General features: G+C 41.8%; 1 protein-coding gene across 2 annotated transcripts in view; it reads left to right on the top strand.

The window, feature by feature from the left end:
* The first annotated feature begins 7,466 nt into the window (after positions 1–7,466).
* The window catches only part of ror1 (receptor tyrosine kinase-like orphan receptor 1), a 142,383-nt gene continuing 133,085 nt past the window's right edge, over positions 7,467–16,764 (top strand). For both annotated transcript variants that reach the window (XM_073475828.1, XM_073475827.1), the window contains exon 1: positions 7,467–7,810. In XM_073475828.1, the coding sequence (XP_073331929.1) occupies positions 7,705–7,810 (106 nt within the window). In that variant the 5' untranslated portion in view covers positions 7,467–7,704. The remainder of the gene's footprint in view (positions 7,811–16,764) is intronic.

The following is a 16,764-nucleotide window of genomic DNA, read 5'->3' as shown; positions in this document are numbered from 1 at the left end:
GTGGAAAATCAGGTGCTCCGCTCAGAGAACGCTCCGTGCTTTCTTTCTGAACACGAAAGGGAAAATTGGCCTCATTCACAGGTGGCACATTCTCCTCTAATTTCTGTCATGTATGTCAGAGTTATTCATACTGACCAACACAATCAGCTCTACCCCCCAAAAACACATGGTAATAAATAGTAAAAGTTCCTGAGCTGGAACTAATTGACCATTCAAGTTGTGTTTTCTCACACATATTTGACAAGATTGATGTATGACGAAGTTATGTTACCATTTCCTGTAATTTTCCTGACACAAGCTTTGAGACATTCCAAATGGCATTTTTGACGATTAAGAGCTAAATCCGGATAAATGTTTCAAATCTTTTATCTGTGTTTACGTTTAGATTGAGGATGGAGCTTTTAGGGCTCATTGCCAGCCATCAAAGCTACAGGCTGTTGCATTTAGGATGTATAACTGCCCTAAACAGTTCCTCTCCATCCCCTAAGGAGTCACCATAACAGGGTGGAAACTTTTTCATGCTGCATTGTTCAGACTCTGTCAGGCTGACATAGTGCAATACATAATGTGTTCCTCTTGTGCGGCTGGTAATGGCTTGCAGGCTGTATTTGGATTGGCTGTCATTACATCAGGTAATCACAATAAGGCTTACATTAAGCTGGCCTGGTCCGCAGCTATTAGATGTCCAAATGGCTTTCTCTGGCACTGGCATGGAGCCTTGTGTTTTTAGAGCAGCCTGCTCATTGCTCTCCTGCAAGAAGAGGGCAACACGACGGACAAAGGCATCATTCTCAAAGTCCTCAAAATGGTGACGAAGGGAAGCATAGGCTGTGGCTGTGTGCTGTGCAGTCAGAGTTTACTGCTCTGGTTCTTTAAGTTTGTCTTTTCTTTCACCAATCCACAGTCTTCTGTGTCAAGTGATGCAGACTTAGGAGAAGTGAAGCTTCCATAACACCTGACTACACCCATTTTATAATTATCCCAATCTGTCTTTTTCAAAACCAATGAATCAGTTCTCATTTAATGTCATCACTCCAGAACTCTAATGGACATTGTTCTCCACTAAGTTATGATGGTGGTTGTGGCAATGGGGCAAACATGAGCTGCCGGGAACCCTCTGCAGTGAGCAAAGTATTCCTGGAATATGAAATAGATCCAAGTTTGATGTGTGGTGTTCTGATTTAACACAAATGTGTTTAGGATTATGTACCATAATGCTTTGTGACTGCTCAAAACATTCCTGTCAGATACTGTTCCCTCTGTAATAGTGGACACATTTAGTCATAGCTGGCTGAAGATCCCAGGACTTACCTGTTGTGATGAATAAAATGAGCAGTGTGAATTTGACGCATGTCTGAGCTTCCCGTCATGTTGAATACAGGGAGAACAGTATCTGACAGTAACATTTTCAATGCTTTATTAGACTCTAGCATTTCCCTGATACAATCCGTCTGACGTTTGTCAATATTTTTGATGGAGAACTTGCTTGTTAATATGGAAAAATGACTATCAGGTGTCACACTCAATCAAATAAAGTATGTGCTGAGAACACCGTTTACTACTATCACTGTTTGATTTGAAGTGTCCTTACTGAGTGTTAAGGGCCGGATGCATTATTCTGCTGAACTGTTTTTGGCTGCCACTGAATCCCCTGTTGTTTTAGCTTCATATTGCCGAACAAAAATAGGACATATAGTATCTACTGATCACACAATTTGGTTAATTTATCTTTTTGAAAAAAGTTGTAGTGTGGATGCATTATCAGCATCCACCTGTGTTTTTCTGCATAGATGAAAGTCAGATCTATGAAATCTAAAAACAGCCCAGAATATGAGCTGGTAACAGTGGAACAGAGAAAGGACCTGTTTTTCAGACCACCTGAGAATGTGGTCTAAACGATCAGATCTCAATGATTGGATCGCCTCAGATCAGTGTTAATGCCAGGTGTATACAGGCCCTGAACTTCCTCCCAGCCTCAGCCCTTGCGGCAAGCCAACAAATCCCGTACCAGAGCAGAGACCAAACTGAAACTGTTAGCCCTCCAGGCCAACAACGAAGCTAACTACCCAAACATTCAGCGTAAGGGAGACTATTTGTGAGTAATGTAATTACTGGGTTTGAAATGAGCAAACTAGGCCCAGTCCTTAATGGAGTAGGCATAACACTAGTAGGCATTTGTATAGTCCCAATTAAAAGGTCTGTGACATGAATGAAGTGCTGTAGCAGGATGTGTTATCAGAAATCCATCTTACCATGCCTCTCAATTTAAAATAACACAATCTGCTTTTTTGTGTTTTTTAGTGTAAAGTAAAGCCAAAGCTAGAAAATGATGAATTAAAACTACTCTGTCTACTGTCTTATAAAACTAAGATATCACCTCCAGCTCATCGACTAGATGTGAACAAGCTTTGACGCAGTACGTGAGATCAACAAGGTCTCAAAAAAAAAAAAAAAACCTGGCATTAATAGATGTTGAGGCTCCACATGAGTCATCGCCATCTTAACACTCTCAGTGGGTCTGGAGCCGAAGTGTACAGGATGATGTGTGAGGCCATAAAAGCTGTTCAGAAATGAGACGAGATGAGCTGGAACAATTCTGACCACACAGTTCAACCAAGCAATGTTAGAGACGAGGCTGGCTTGTGTCAACAGGCTGCTCCGTGTCCTTCTCATCCATTCTTCTTCTGGCTCGCAGTCAATGAGAAGACTAATATGCCAGGAAACACCACACGTCCATGGCTCAGTGTCCTCTGAAGTTTTGGCTCGATGGAGAGACTATATGGATCCATTCTTGGATTTGAGATCAAATAGAAACTGGATATTGAGGCTTTTTACTGCACCAGAAATACTTCATGTTAAAAGTTATTGTAAACTGCAGGCAGACAACGTTGCATTTTATTCAGTTTTTAAGCCTGATTTAATCTTAAATTAGAATATTTTGTTAAAATACAAATAAGCTGTTCTCTCATTGCTTTCCGTGGGCTTCCCCCTTCCCCCATATGTACTGCGCTATAAATACAAACAAAAGAAGAAAAATGTGGTACACAATTAAACCCAGAGATGTGTCTTACATGTGTTCGACTGCAAGCAATTATTATTCTGCTGCCTGAAACTTCACATATATGGAGGCCCTGTTGAGAAGAACAGGACAATGTAAAGATGCTAAGCACCAGTGTACACATTTACCTATTTTTGTGACAGGATTTCTGGATGTTTTTTTAAATAAATGTCAGGAGATTGGATGTTTTTACAGTCTGTATGAATGTTGCCTTCTCATAGTGACAGTTCCCTTTCTTTAAATGCAGGGAGGCTGCAGTACTGGCCTGAAAAAAGTTCCCTCCATCCTGCATTTCTTGTATGTTAGCTCTGACTGCAGTATGTTCCAAAAGACACCTCTTGGGAGTAGAGTAACAGCGCAAAATTCAATATGTAGCACAGTCTTTAAGCTCTGATTTGGACAGGCGTGGGTGGAAGGGGATGCAAAGGATGCAGTGCGGCCAGTATTGTCTGTCAGCCATTTAATGTCTGAACTGGGACGGAAATTGTCTTGAGTTATCCACTGATTGAAGAATGTGCAAAATGCTAGCACATTTCAGACGATTGCAAGGAAAATCAGATTAAAGCAAGATTTATTAGATTCATCTGAAGGAAATGAGACAGACTGAATGTTTCGAAGGCACAAGGAAAATACAGAGAAGATGTGGCAGATAGTTTCTTGAAAGGGCATCATCACCCTCATCCTTTCATTCACTTTTATTTACCCAGACATCTTTGCCAACCATGTAACAAAGGGCCTCCCTGTCCATGTGCTGTGGCCGCTGGAGAAAAGCCTCAGGGATCTGCTCTTCAAAGAGACCTTCAGAACCCTAATCCACCCCACCATGAAAGTTAGATGACTTTCACTATGCATGGTTGCAATTTTAATAATCATATCCTACTTTAGGCAAAATGAAGTCGATAGACATCAAGGAGGAAAATGTCAGAAGTAATCTCGCTACTTGATCGGCCCAGTGGTGAGGCCCTGCACTCCTCTGACGGTCCTTATTACAGAGAAAACCACCTCAGCAGAGCTTAGGTTAAATTCATCTGGCTGCTTAAACAGCAAATTTAAAAGGGTGCCTCAGTAAGAAACCCAGCTGACATATGATGTACATCACCTCACGCGTTTCTCCAAACTGTAATCAGTCATGGCCAATTTCTTTCGGTTTAACAGTTATTTAAAGTTATTTCGTTTGAATTTGCTCTCGCTGTGATATCTCCAGAGCACAAAAGTCTTGTGTTGTCTGAAATCATGCACACGCCATGTCTGCACATGAAATCTCACACGCTTTGAGTGTTCCTTTTTTTCTGCAGTCCAAAAGAAGCTCACCAGAAATAGGCACTCAAACCACTTGAAGTCCTTGAAGCTGCAGACTGCAGTTCTAAGTCGGAGCTACAAGCGCACATATTTCACTCACAAATCAATTGAATCAAGAGGAATTATACACTTTTTCAAAATCACGACCTCTGGCATGAAATAATTGTTATGCCCAGTTTTTTTAAGTGAGGCTGAGCACTCCATCATCATTCACAAATAAACTGCTGTCTCTGCTTACATGTTGAATTGCTTGAATCGACTGTAGCCCTGGTTCTGATCAGATCTTTGGCAGCTATCGCAACCTGCTGCTTTGTGTCCCTCAACCCTCATAATCACCGTATTCTTAATTTCCTCAACCACTCAAGTAACGGTGGACCAGGGACTCTGCAAAGATGTGTTGACATACAATATACAGTAACAGAAATTCTTGAAACAACACAGAAGCATATAGACCAAAATCTGGAAAATGTAAGCTTTTATTCTCCCCAACACACACTCGGACACACCCTTGTCCTATCTCATGGCATGCAGGAAGCTTGTGAACTGTTATCTGTAAGCTCTGATTAGCAGCATCTCCCCAGGGATGACTGGACAGGAGAGGAGGGGAAGGAAGGAGTACTTACGAGGCAGCCAATGACCCTGAGCCTGATGAGGAGGAGGGACATCAGAGGTGAAGCCCCTGACACTCATGAGCAGCCCACTGCACCCTCTCTCATATCCCAAAAAACCATAATCCACCTTAAAGCATAATTCATACACGCTACTCCTTTACTCTGTAACAGTTAAACCGAAACATACCTCAGAGAGGATGATATTTCCCTCTAATGAGCAGGGGTAGGTCACAATAAAGGGGGGACCGGAGATGCTAAATTGCTACCATTCTTTCCCTGCCCCAAATATGACGGTATTAGTCTTTCAAAGTGCTCTGTGTGTGCAGACACACATGCAGAGACAAAGTATGTGTCAAAATCCAGAAGGGAGCAGAGTAAAATGAAACAAGGTGTGGAGTTATGGAGGAAGAGGTGAGCCGGGTTAATAATTCTGCAAGGCTCTGGAATTAATAATTGTGTTGTGTGTGTGTGTGTGTGTGTGTGTGTGTAGCTTTAGTTAACATGTCTACAGGCATGATTGTTCAAAGCCCAATAAACCCCCAACATATTCTCTTCTCTTTCCTTTATTAATATGTATTTGTCCATGTAGTGCATGGATGGGAACTGAATGAAGTTCACTGAGTTAAATATATGGCAGAATAGTCACCTCTAAAAAAAGTCAGTCATATTTGCTGAAGTCACCACCACATGTGATCATCTAATCAGTTCTGGGTGGATCCATATCAGATAATCCAGAAAGATAAAAACACAATTTATTTTATTAATTCACATCACACTGGATCACATGTTAGTCAAATGAGTGTGTGTAGCTGAAAAACAGGCTTGTTTTCATACAGCAGTACACAAAATCACATGACAGTCACTGTTCAACAAGCCAGATGCTGAACTTGGTGGCAAAATGTACAATGATCATTTTCTGACTGTCCTTTCAAAAACGTATAGTTTTAGTATATTATGTGGTGGGTGTAACATAATGAACAAACCCTGTATAGGAACATCAGAAATATCATCAGTGCAACATGTATAAGGTCATGCTTAATTCACTCTTCACATTCCCTGAATGTATCATTGGTATACTGTTGTCATAGGAGAATATTTTGGTCCTTGTCTTCAGGGGACTGAGGAGCTTCCTTTTGGGTTACTTCCTTTAGTTTTTGTCATAATTTAAGTTTGGGTGTGCATGTAGGGTTGTATAACCACATTTTATTTTATGTTTCTGTTACATTCTGTTCCCAGCTCACGCCTAAAGACTAAAGATGACTGAGTGTTTGCTGTTTGGGCTCCTGAGCCTGAGGAACTACAGCTGGCTGCATCAGTATCTTCTTTTAAATCACTTTTAAAGAGTTGGAATTTTTTTTTTTTTTAAAGTCACACTGTACTTTATTCTAAAGTCTTGGGGTTTTGTTTGTTTGTTTGTTTGTTTGTATGTTTTACATCTCATCTTTGTTTTTTTTTCTTTTTGTTTAAATCATCCACTGTATTCCTTATGCCTTATTCCATTTTTGAAAACTTTTTTTTTTGGTACTTTTTCACACTATTTTGTACCCATGTTTCTCAAACTTAATCCGGTTTCAGACTTGTTGTATGACTTTTGACTCATTTCACTTGTCATAATCTGTATTACAGCTGCAATGATCAGCGGACAAATAGATTAGTTGATCAAGAGAAAAATAATTGCCACCTGTTTCAGTGATCGATTAATCATAGTTGCAATTTTTCAGACAAAAATGGCAAAAAAAGAGACTTGGCTCTCTTTGGATTCACACATTAAGCAGCTCTAATGTTGGGCATGGTACCAGCAAAAAAAAAACTCATCCTCAAAGCATTGCACGTGGGGAGTTGTTTAAGTTGGGCTTTGGATATTGATGTACGTGTGGGTTTTATGTTATTTTTTAAACTATGTCAATAAAAATTAATATTAAAAAAATGGCAACTTCTAAAATGTGGATATTTTCTGCTTCTGTCTGGTTTATATCATACTGAGCTTTTGGACGGACAAAAACCAGACATTTGAAGACATCACCTTGGATTTGAGAACATTTTTTTATTATTTTTTGACCAAACAAGTAATCCATTCATCGTTAATAGAAAATAGTGTGCAGATTAATCGATAATGGATATAATTATTAGCTGCAGCCTTAATTTGTAGTTAATTTTGTCTGTGCATATTTGCACATGACTAAAGACAGACACAAGGTTTATTCTCGACCTTAAACACAATAACTGACATTGAACAATCTCACCATAATGTTATTTTTTTCCCCTCTCATGTTTTTACGTTTCTCAGGACCTCTCTGTCTCCAGAATGCGCACTTAAAATTCAGCTAAATCCATTTCTGTAATTTAAATGCCTGCCTGCCCTCTGACAGTCCCCGCAGTGACCGCAGGGTGGCGACACGTGGCTAATCAGAGCCATGTGGCTCCTGTGGGCACAAGTCTCCAGTGAAGTTTGTAGGAAGGATTGCGCTCAGTTGGAGAGAGAGACAGTGAGGGGGAAAGTGAGCTGGGCTGCTGCGACGAGGAAAGAGACAGAAAGCAGGAGAACCGGAGACAACTCTCTTCCAGAATTTCACTTTATTTATTTTTTTCAGCCCGAGAGGGTTTGGTGCGCTCTGAACGCACAGTCTGGTGAAGCACTGTTCATTTCTTTTTTTGTGGGGGAGTTGCTCGCAAATTCCATTTTTGAGTGCAGTGGATGTGAAAAGCGGAGCGAAGGTTTAACACAGAGCCGGAGGAATGTATCCAACTCGGGCAGCGGTGAGTCAGCGTCTGTGGAGATGTCCAGGCTGCGCTCTGTGGATCGCCCTGCTGCTCCAAAGCGTCCTGGACCTGAGCGCGTCTGGTGAGTCTCAATACTCGGTTATCATTCCCTTGTTTCCCCTGCTTCTCTGCTGGCTCCGCTCACTCTGCGGGTTCATCTCAACACGCGTGAATTCAACGATGCAATCTGTCATGAAAAACTCTTTGTTGGGACTTTAAGCATGTGCCCTCATCAGGCAGGGGCTTTATAGCGACTGTAAAGAGCATTTAAGTCATCCATCATTGACTTCATGTCTGGCATCAGAACACTACACCCTCGACTTAATCTCATAGATGTCCACACACTGCTATCACTCAGCCTCCCCTCTCATGTAAATGATCTTTGGTGTTTAGATTATCGTCCCATTGTCACTGTGGAGCCTCTGCACGGGGAAAGACTTGACTCCACTGGCAGACAATGGAGGGCTCTTACCCAGTCAGCTGGATAGCTATTGTCCCCCCCCCCCCGACCAAACCCCCTCAATAGTTGAGGTTAGTTGAAAGATAAGACATGCATAAAGTCTCAATTCAAACAGTTGTTAAAGTGTAGGTCTGACTGATGGTCACAGAGTGGCTGTTTCAGGCAGTAAGATGAGACAGCTTGTGGAGAACCAGGCCAGGCTGTGGCCTCTAGGAAACAATACTACAATCTTGACTTAACTGCCCTTTTCCAAAACAAACACTAAAATAAATCATCAGTTTATTTGTCTGTGGTTGAAAGTAAAGAGGCTTAGTTTGTGTTTTTGCTCATTCAACAAACATAGGAGCTATATTTCCACTGCCCTCTTACCGAACATGGCTGAGTGTGTGGTATCGAAGAGATGATGAACTCATGGTGTATGTTACTGGCTTTTTGGTTGACTAATATAAGTATGATTGAATTCAGTTTGAGTGAAATTTGAATTGTTTATGAAGTCGCTCGTGGAAAGCATTTGAATTTTTTTCTGATCTCTGACTTTTGAGTGTATATTAAGTATAAAACAACCCCCCCCTCCCAGATGGGTCGTGATGAATCCTCTCCGGAAGGTTTTCTGAGCTTTGTTTGGATTATCTCTGTCCTCCTTAAATGCTTTTTGCTGTAATATACAGTTGAGCGCAAAGCGTTCTCCTCTGGTCCTTCTCTTTCCATCCCTTCTCCCTTGTATCTTCCTTTTCCTGCTCTGTGCAAGGGAGGAATGTTAATCCACATTACTTAACTGGATGAGTTAGCTATAACTACTTCAAATGGAGTTCCATGATCGAATATGGAGCGGAGGAGAGCCAAGCCTGTGCTTCTGCAGCTACTTCATTTCTGGAAATAGACAAGTGGAAACGACTGTGCAGTGTAGAGGCAAAGTCTACCCTGAAAATTAGATTTCATGTGCTAATACTGTTCTCCATGAAGCAAAGTTGACTCACTTTTACTTTCCCTCCCTCTGCTGGAACAGCCGTCTCTCTGAGATGATATGCAGCTGCTGTGAATCACAGTTTTGATGCAACACTTATCGACAAGAAAATGACACCCAATAATATCCTCTTCCATTACAATCCAAAAACTTGACCTTCTATTCACCGCCAATGAAGCAGCTCCAGGATGTGTTTATGGATGATATCACTGGGAGTCCTGTCTCTACTCCGGCTCACTGTAATGAGAATTGTCAGAAAAGAGCAACAGTGGAGTTGAACTATAATCACATGTGAAGAGAAGAGCTCGGTTCCCTGTGATCAGCGGCCAGTGGATATGATATGGCTGTATTGTGCAAGAAAGAAGCTGAAAGGCGTGGCCGGCCATCCGCCTTTTATTTGCTGCTGTCTGGTTTACTGGTCAGTCTGCGAGCTTCCAGCCAGAGGTCAGAGGTCACTGGTCTGTCACTGTGGTTCACATGCCAGGCATTTCCAGGAACAATCGGGGCTTCTCCTGGCCACAATGTGCTTACATGGCAGACTTGGAAAAGAAAGCCAAAGATAAAGACATATATGCATGCATGATTTATGTATCTTTAAGGAGATATACGTACTCTTAGCTACTTTCAATTCCTGAAACTAGGGCTGCAACGAACAGTTATTTTCATTTGTGTATAAAATGTCCAAAAATTGTGAAAAATGCTCATCACAATTTCCCAAAGTGACGTCTCCAGATTGCTTCTTTTGTCCAAGCACTTGATTACTTGATTAATCGTTTAATTGTTGCAGCTTGACCCTAAACTGTGATTAATTATCTTACAAAGTTTTTAAACCTAATAAAGTGCAACACTCTTTCTACACTTGGATGATCACCAAATTCTGATTAACGTAAGTTATCAGGTAGAGGCAGGACAATGGAGCCCTCAGATTCTTTTCTCCGCTTGCCAAAAACAGCTCGGGCATCACGATCAGCCGTCCATGTAATAAACTAAACAAGGATGGAATCATGTAGAACAGATCATGAGATTCTGTTCTTAAAGGGCCTTGCTTGATGTCCTCTTCTGGGAGGACTTTTCATGCATTTGTGCACAATTTGTTGACACGGCCTAGTGTTTTTATCTGCAGGATTTATCTACCCGTGCCAGCTGGGTTTATTCATAATCAGTTTACCTGAAATTGAACCCAGCTGCCAACCTTGCTGCATGGAAATCAGATTTCTGCTCAAAGTGGGGAACAAGCTGATCACCATGGTGCAAGTAAATGCACCTTTAATTTAAAGGTCCAGTGTGTAGGGTTTAGTGACGTCTGGTACAGAATACCCCTCGGTTCACCTCACCTCTACAAAAAGTGCAAAAATATCACAGAACACCCACTCTAGAGCCACTGTTTGGTTTGTCCGTTCTGGGCTACTGAAGAAACATGGTGGACGCAGGAAAAGCACTAAGCTTTGAAGCGGCACAGCCCCCTCGAAATGGCTCGTTTTGCCATCATAATTTGAGCCATTCATTCCTACAGCATTTGGAAAATCTCCAAGAGCCGCACAGTTAAATAATTTTATCCCAATTCAAGTTAGCCTGGCACTTAACCGGAAGTTAGCCGGCTTGGTCGGTGGAAGTCTCTAGTGCACACGCTTTACTGGCTGTACACCGCGGAAGACCCGGGTAATTTTATACCCGGGAAGTCGAGCTTTTTTGGCTTCATGCACCACTGAGCAGCTTTCATAGGAATGAGCGGGGCTGTATCCAGATTTTCCGTAATGTATGGAAGAGGACCCTTCTGTAGACATAAAAGGCTCATTCTAAGGTAACAAAAACACAATGATTCTTAGTTTCAGGTGATTATTCACTACTGAAAACCCAATCATGAATATTAAAATCAATTTCTGCCCCTAAATTCCCCAAAATCCTACACACTGGACCTTTTAAACACGAGAGAGGTGCAGCATCTTTTCAAAAGAATCACTGTCGCTCCACCTTTCAGCCTCCGCCCTGTAGCTCCGAAGTAATAATCTGTGACACGTTCATGAAAATAAATTGTTTTCCAGCTATATAAACTGTAAATGTTTCTGAGCACGGGATGTTCACCTCTGAACATAAAGGGTCCTCTGCAGGGCAGCGACTATGTGAAATGTGTTTAGAGTTGCATTTAGCCTTTTAATAACACTCAGGAAGGCTATAAATCATGCTGGGTGGAACTGCCTCAGTGCAGTTTTCAACAGGACACACTGTTGACACTAAAGGCACTTCACCCCCGGAAAAAATCCCTCCGTCCTGCAGGCTGAGTGTGTAGGAGCTTGTCCTGCTCTCCCTGCTACCGAGATGTCTGTCTGGACTGTTATATGTCTTCTGGCATTTTCTTACACTCATATTAAGGGAGCAGTTTACAAGGAGGTGAAAGAGATGTCATAGATTATGGGAGCACTTTCTTTATGCATCCGTGTAAAATTGTGCAATACAGCCACTCCCTTTAGTGATTTTTTATTTTTGCTCGGAGCTTTTCATCATTGAGATATTGCTATAATTTCTCCCTTTTTATTCAGTTTATGTTTTATCCAGATGTTCTGGGAAATGTTAGGCTCTGTCATGGTTTGAAGGGTACATCTCTTTCAGATAGATGACTCTGCTGTGTTTAAACCTCGACTCCCACTCTCCACAGTGCACGCCACACTAACTCAGGCATCAAGTGGTGTGCATCCCTAAAAGCTTTTGGCAGACGCAGAAGAATGTGGCAGGAACTGTATGTGTGAAACAGATGTATGGTATTTTTTTGGGAGGAGGGGGTCGATTTTTGTATTCGTCTCCCATTTTGAGCGTGTGAAAAGGGAAGAAAGAAAGTCGTGGACATTAATTTAATCAGCACGTAGCCATAAATCATGCGCTCCGACTCTGCTTTATGTCACTGATTTAAAACATCGGTGTGTAAACTACGTCGTGCACCAGCAATTACCTACTTCCCACTGGTTATTAAGCACATGTGTTTGTCAGGACTCGGTGTGCCTCAGCGTTGCCAAAGGGCAAACTGTTCTGAGAATGTTGTGTGCTAATTGTTTAAATGATGTACAGCCAATGGGCGATTTGTTTTAAATGATATGAAAAAAGTATCAGGATATCAAATAACTAACTTTCAGTGCTTTTTTTCCCATCACTCTCGTATTGTGGTTGTTGTTTCCTGAGCAGGACTTCTTCATTGATTTTAAGTTTCCTTATGATGTGTGATGTGACCAGTAAATGGTTGTTTTCCATTGGGTTGCTGGCTGGAATGTCCCGAAAATATGTTGTCAAGGCTTGGTTGACAGAGGAATCTTGGAAGGAGAGCTTGATTTTAGGTTTGCCTTCTTTGTAGATCTGCTCTCTGCCAAGCCCGCCAAAAGCCTTTCTGTGAGTGGTGAGAAGTGTAAATGTCCCGCATTCGTATATTATTGGCAGAAAAATACTCTGATTTCCACAAATCGGACTCTGTGGAGCGTGCTTGTTTTTCGGTGGTCAGATTCCCTTCGGAGAGGCAGCGTTTAATCAGAGGCTAAACACGGCCCGCTCAGATCCTCGTCGGAGACGTTTGATAAAGTTTCTGCCACTACAAACTGTAGCCGAGCGTGAAAAACCCCTTTCCTGCAATTTAGTGTCTGCACAGGAGGTCAGTCTGCTAGAGAGAGAAAAACCTCCGCTGGCTTCAGGGAAATTCAGTGCTGGATTAACAAAAGGAACAAAAAACACTAGTTTGAGTTAGAGTGCTGCAGCTGAGAAGCCAGCGTGTAGATGTGGCACTTCAATGATTTTAACAGAGTGTAGCCTGAGTGGGGAAATGAGCTGCAGAAAGGTAGCATTAATTTGTATCAAACTAAATGTTGCATTAATAGACTGAAATTCTATTTGCCCCTTTCCATCAGTTGACCTGTTCTGCATGTCAGACTACAAATTAAACGGCGTTCTATACCTCCTATTCAATACGCTCTATGTTGATGTCTTTCAACTGCTGTCTGGAAGACAAATTACGCCTGCCACGTAAAAAATGTTCTCTGCTGTACTTTATACACGCGATACAATGAGTCCTTTGCTGCAGTTGTAAGGCAAGCTGTAAGTGCGAGAGTGTGCTGATGACAAAGTGACACTTTAATGAGTCTAATGGAATAAGCCACACGTACTGCATATCAATTTCCCATATGGACTTGGCACGGTTTAATGTCGAGGACCGCAGGGAATAGCGCCGGCTTAAAGAGCTCTAAATTTCATCGGGACCGGTCTTCATTGCAGTTTTATCAAATTACTGCTTTGCTAGCATCCTCAACGGCTAACTTAGCCCTGGCTTAATATATAGAGATCATGCTACATTTCATTTAATAGGGAGCAGGATGAAACATGGCTTTTTAAACTCCCCTATATGTGTCAGAGTAAATCTTTTTAAACCGTGTTTGCATTGCATTAAGGACTTCAGAAACCCGCACTGCAAGCAGACGGGCAGATCTCCGTCCACCCACAATTAGGTCTTTGTACAGCAACACGCTCCCTCCAAGGTATTAAATACCTTCAACTTTATGGGGTCCTCACCCACAAATACCAGTATTTATTTACAAAAAGATTATGTGAAGCTTCTTCTCCTGTGATGTGTTTTTGTCAAGTTGTTGATCATATGATAGCTGTTTTTTGCATTTAAAGTAACATTATGTAACTTTTTAAACCTTAAAATAACAGCTTCTGATGTCACAGTGTCTTGTAATAGAGTGAATGGTGTCTCTGTCTCAGCCACTCCGCCCCCCCATCACTTGTTTCTGCTCTGTGTAACTTCAGTGAGAGGGTAGGATCACAGTGTTACATACAAGTTTACTTCAACATACAGTTTTCCAACACTTACTGTTGTTATGATGTAATGAGTTTTGTTTGTAGTTAGCACCTACATTATGTCTGACAAATTGTTAGTTAGTTAATTGTTAGTTTCCTGGACTGCTAGTCCCTTAAATGCTAGAAAAGCTGCAATGGTTTAAATTGAAAAGCTCTGTCAAAATGTCATAATTTTCAGTAATGTATCGATGATAGGTCCTGACAGGATAGCATCTGGGGTGCAGCGTCCCCCCCTCGTCCCACCTCAAATCGCCTACTGAGAAAAGGCTACTGTCCAGAAGGAAAAGCAAATGATCCCAGCCTGTTTTGTGTTTTACAGTGTTCCAGCTTTTTTTGCAAACAGTGTTGTGCTTTGCAATTGAAGTAAATGAAAAGACGACATGATAAGTGCCCCTTCTTTCGCTTTCTAAATAACTTCAGTGCCAGTGAAAGGTCAGAAACACTAATCAAGTACTGTGTTCTTTTGAAAAGTTGTTTATATTCGTCTCAGTACTACAAACAGACCTACTTTCTGCCTGCGAGAGGATCAGAGAGTAGTTAACCCCTCCGTCACCCCACCACCACCAGCATGACATCAAAACTCCTTGGCACCCCTCTTATCTGGCTGGCATGAGACAAATGCTGGCACTCTCTCCCTTATTTTCTTTTTTGCTCTCTCTGACTTTCTAACACACTCACACACTCTCACACACACTCACACACAGCCCCTCTCCGTCTGTCTCTACAGTTCATTTTGGCCGTCGAGTGGCTCCTCCACTTGGCCTTTCTTGCCTGGCTGACTGACATGCTGCTCTTGGCTCTGCTGTGTGTGTTTACTCGACAATAACTGAGAGCGAGGTGGCTCCACACCAGCTCCTGCTCTCTGTAGAGGCACGATCATTATGGCTCCTGCAGGCCTTTGGTAACGGTTTGTCAGCGTTCAACATCTTTAATTTGAGCAAGAGGCATGTCATGTGATGTCAGCTGGTGCAGAAACACTCCGTACATTTTGTACATCCGTTGCAGTAAGGTGATGATTATGAAGAGGATGTTTAGTCAAAGTTTGGCTTCCTCAATATCAGTCTCGATCATGTCTGTGTGGCTCCACGTCTGCTCTTTCGCCCACGTGATACTGCGGTTAGACTGCGAAACCATCGGACCATCAGCTCCACTGAGACGTTTGTATAAACTTATCACTCTGCAGTTATTAATAGAGCATCATCACATGTATTTTTTCCCCCAGTTGTGCGATTCCGAAATGATTCTTGGCAGCTCCATCATTCAGATCTTTCTTTTCCCGTTTGTGTCTGTCTTTTTTCAGGCCTCCAGCACACACAGATGATGCAAATAGCACATTTTTCTTGTACGACTGTGTAATGTGGAAAGAACAAACTTCACTCTGCTTGCGGAATTATTAAACCAGAGATGTTTAGACGGCAGGAAATCTAATTTTACGGGGCATCTAATGATTTGTGTTCACTGAATTTTTTCAAGGCTGATTTGTGGCCTGCCCTCATATTTAGAGAAGTGTGTCTGTCTGTTTTTTGTCTTTTATTGCTTTGTAATTACAATCAGTATCCATAGTAACTATAATCCGGTTGTAGCCTGAAGTCGAGGAATTCTGTCTTTTGAAGATTAGTTCCTGTAAATGGGTTTTAGATCAAAGCTGCCAGGGTAATAACAACAAGGTTGTGAACGTCTGAGCCCTTTTCCTTCTCATTGTTTTCAGTGGAAATGTTTCACGAGCACGTTTTGAACCTATAACTGAACTATTTTGTTCAACAGCTGCGTCAACAAATACGTTTTCCATGATGATGTCGTCTTATCATAATGGCTGTTTGATTCTGCGGTGATTCAGCTCCTGAACATCTTCAGCGCTCAGGCTGTGTGCAGATTTCCAGACGATCAGAGTACAAGAGGCGAAGTCTGCTCGGAGTGTTGCAACAGATCTTGAATTTACTGCTGAAAAGATGAAGCTCTCCCACTTCTCCTTGTCCCCGTCCCATCAGACCAGTTGGTTGGCTTAGGGTACTGACTGTATGTTTCGCAATGTGTTTTTTCTGCTCCATTGAAAAAGTTTGGCAGGCTTGTGTTATGTGTGTTTCAACTTTGAGGTGTTGTTTTTCCTATTATATTGGATTTATGGTAAGAAAAACCAATGATTCTTCTGCCCTCTAAGCCAAAGAAAAAATAGATGTGTACATGAAATATTCACTTGTTGTGCTTGTGTTAGGTGGTATTCGAACGAAAAGAAGCAACCATAATTTTTTAAACCACAGTGTGACAGTGTCTGCTCAGGCATCGTTTAGAAAACGGCACAAATATTTGATAAATGCTCTTCAGTTTCCCAGAGCCCGAAGTAACATCTTCAGATTGCTTCTATTTTCCAAAACCAAAAGACTCTTCAGAGAAAAGCAGCATTTAAGAAGCTGGAACTAGCAAATGTACAGGTACAACACTACTGTGTTATGGGCTATACAGGAATCGTAGGAAAAGTGGAGGAAGCACCATTTTTGGGTGTGAAAAACTCCCAAAAATGGGAGAAAAAGATTGAAATGAAAAATGATTTTTTAATGTAGTTGTCTCAGTGTTGACTTGGTTTTTTTTTTTAAGTTATCGGCATGAGTGTGGATGTGGCCTCAGTGTGTTTGTTTAACCAAAGGCTTTGTGACATTGTTCTCTAAGTAAGCCCCCTATTAAGCAGCAGCTAGTGTTTACCCAGCCACTTCATTCACACACAAAGACTTAAGAGGGGCTGCCTTGAACTGGTGGCTCGGTGCTGTTGTCAGAGGGGATCTCA

This window comes from Pagrus major, chromosome 11 (genome assembly GCF_040436345.1).
Source record: "Pagrus major chromosome 11, Pma_NU_1.0".
Lineage (NCBI taxonomy): Eukaryota > Metazoa > Chordata > Actinopteri > Spariformes > Sparidae > Pagrus > Pagrus major.
This window is presented reverse-complemented; position numbering and strand designations above follow the sequence as displayed.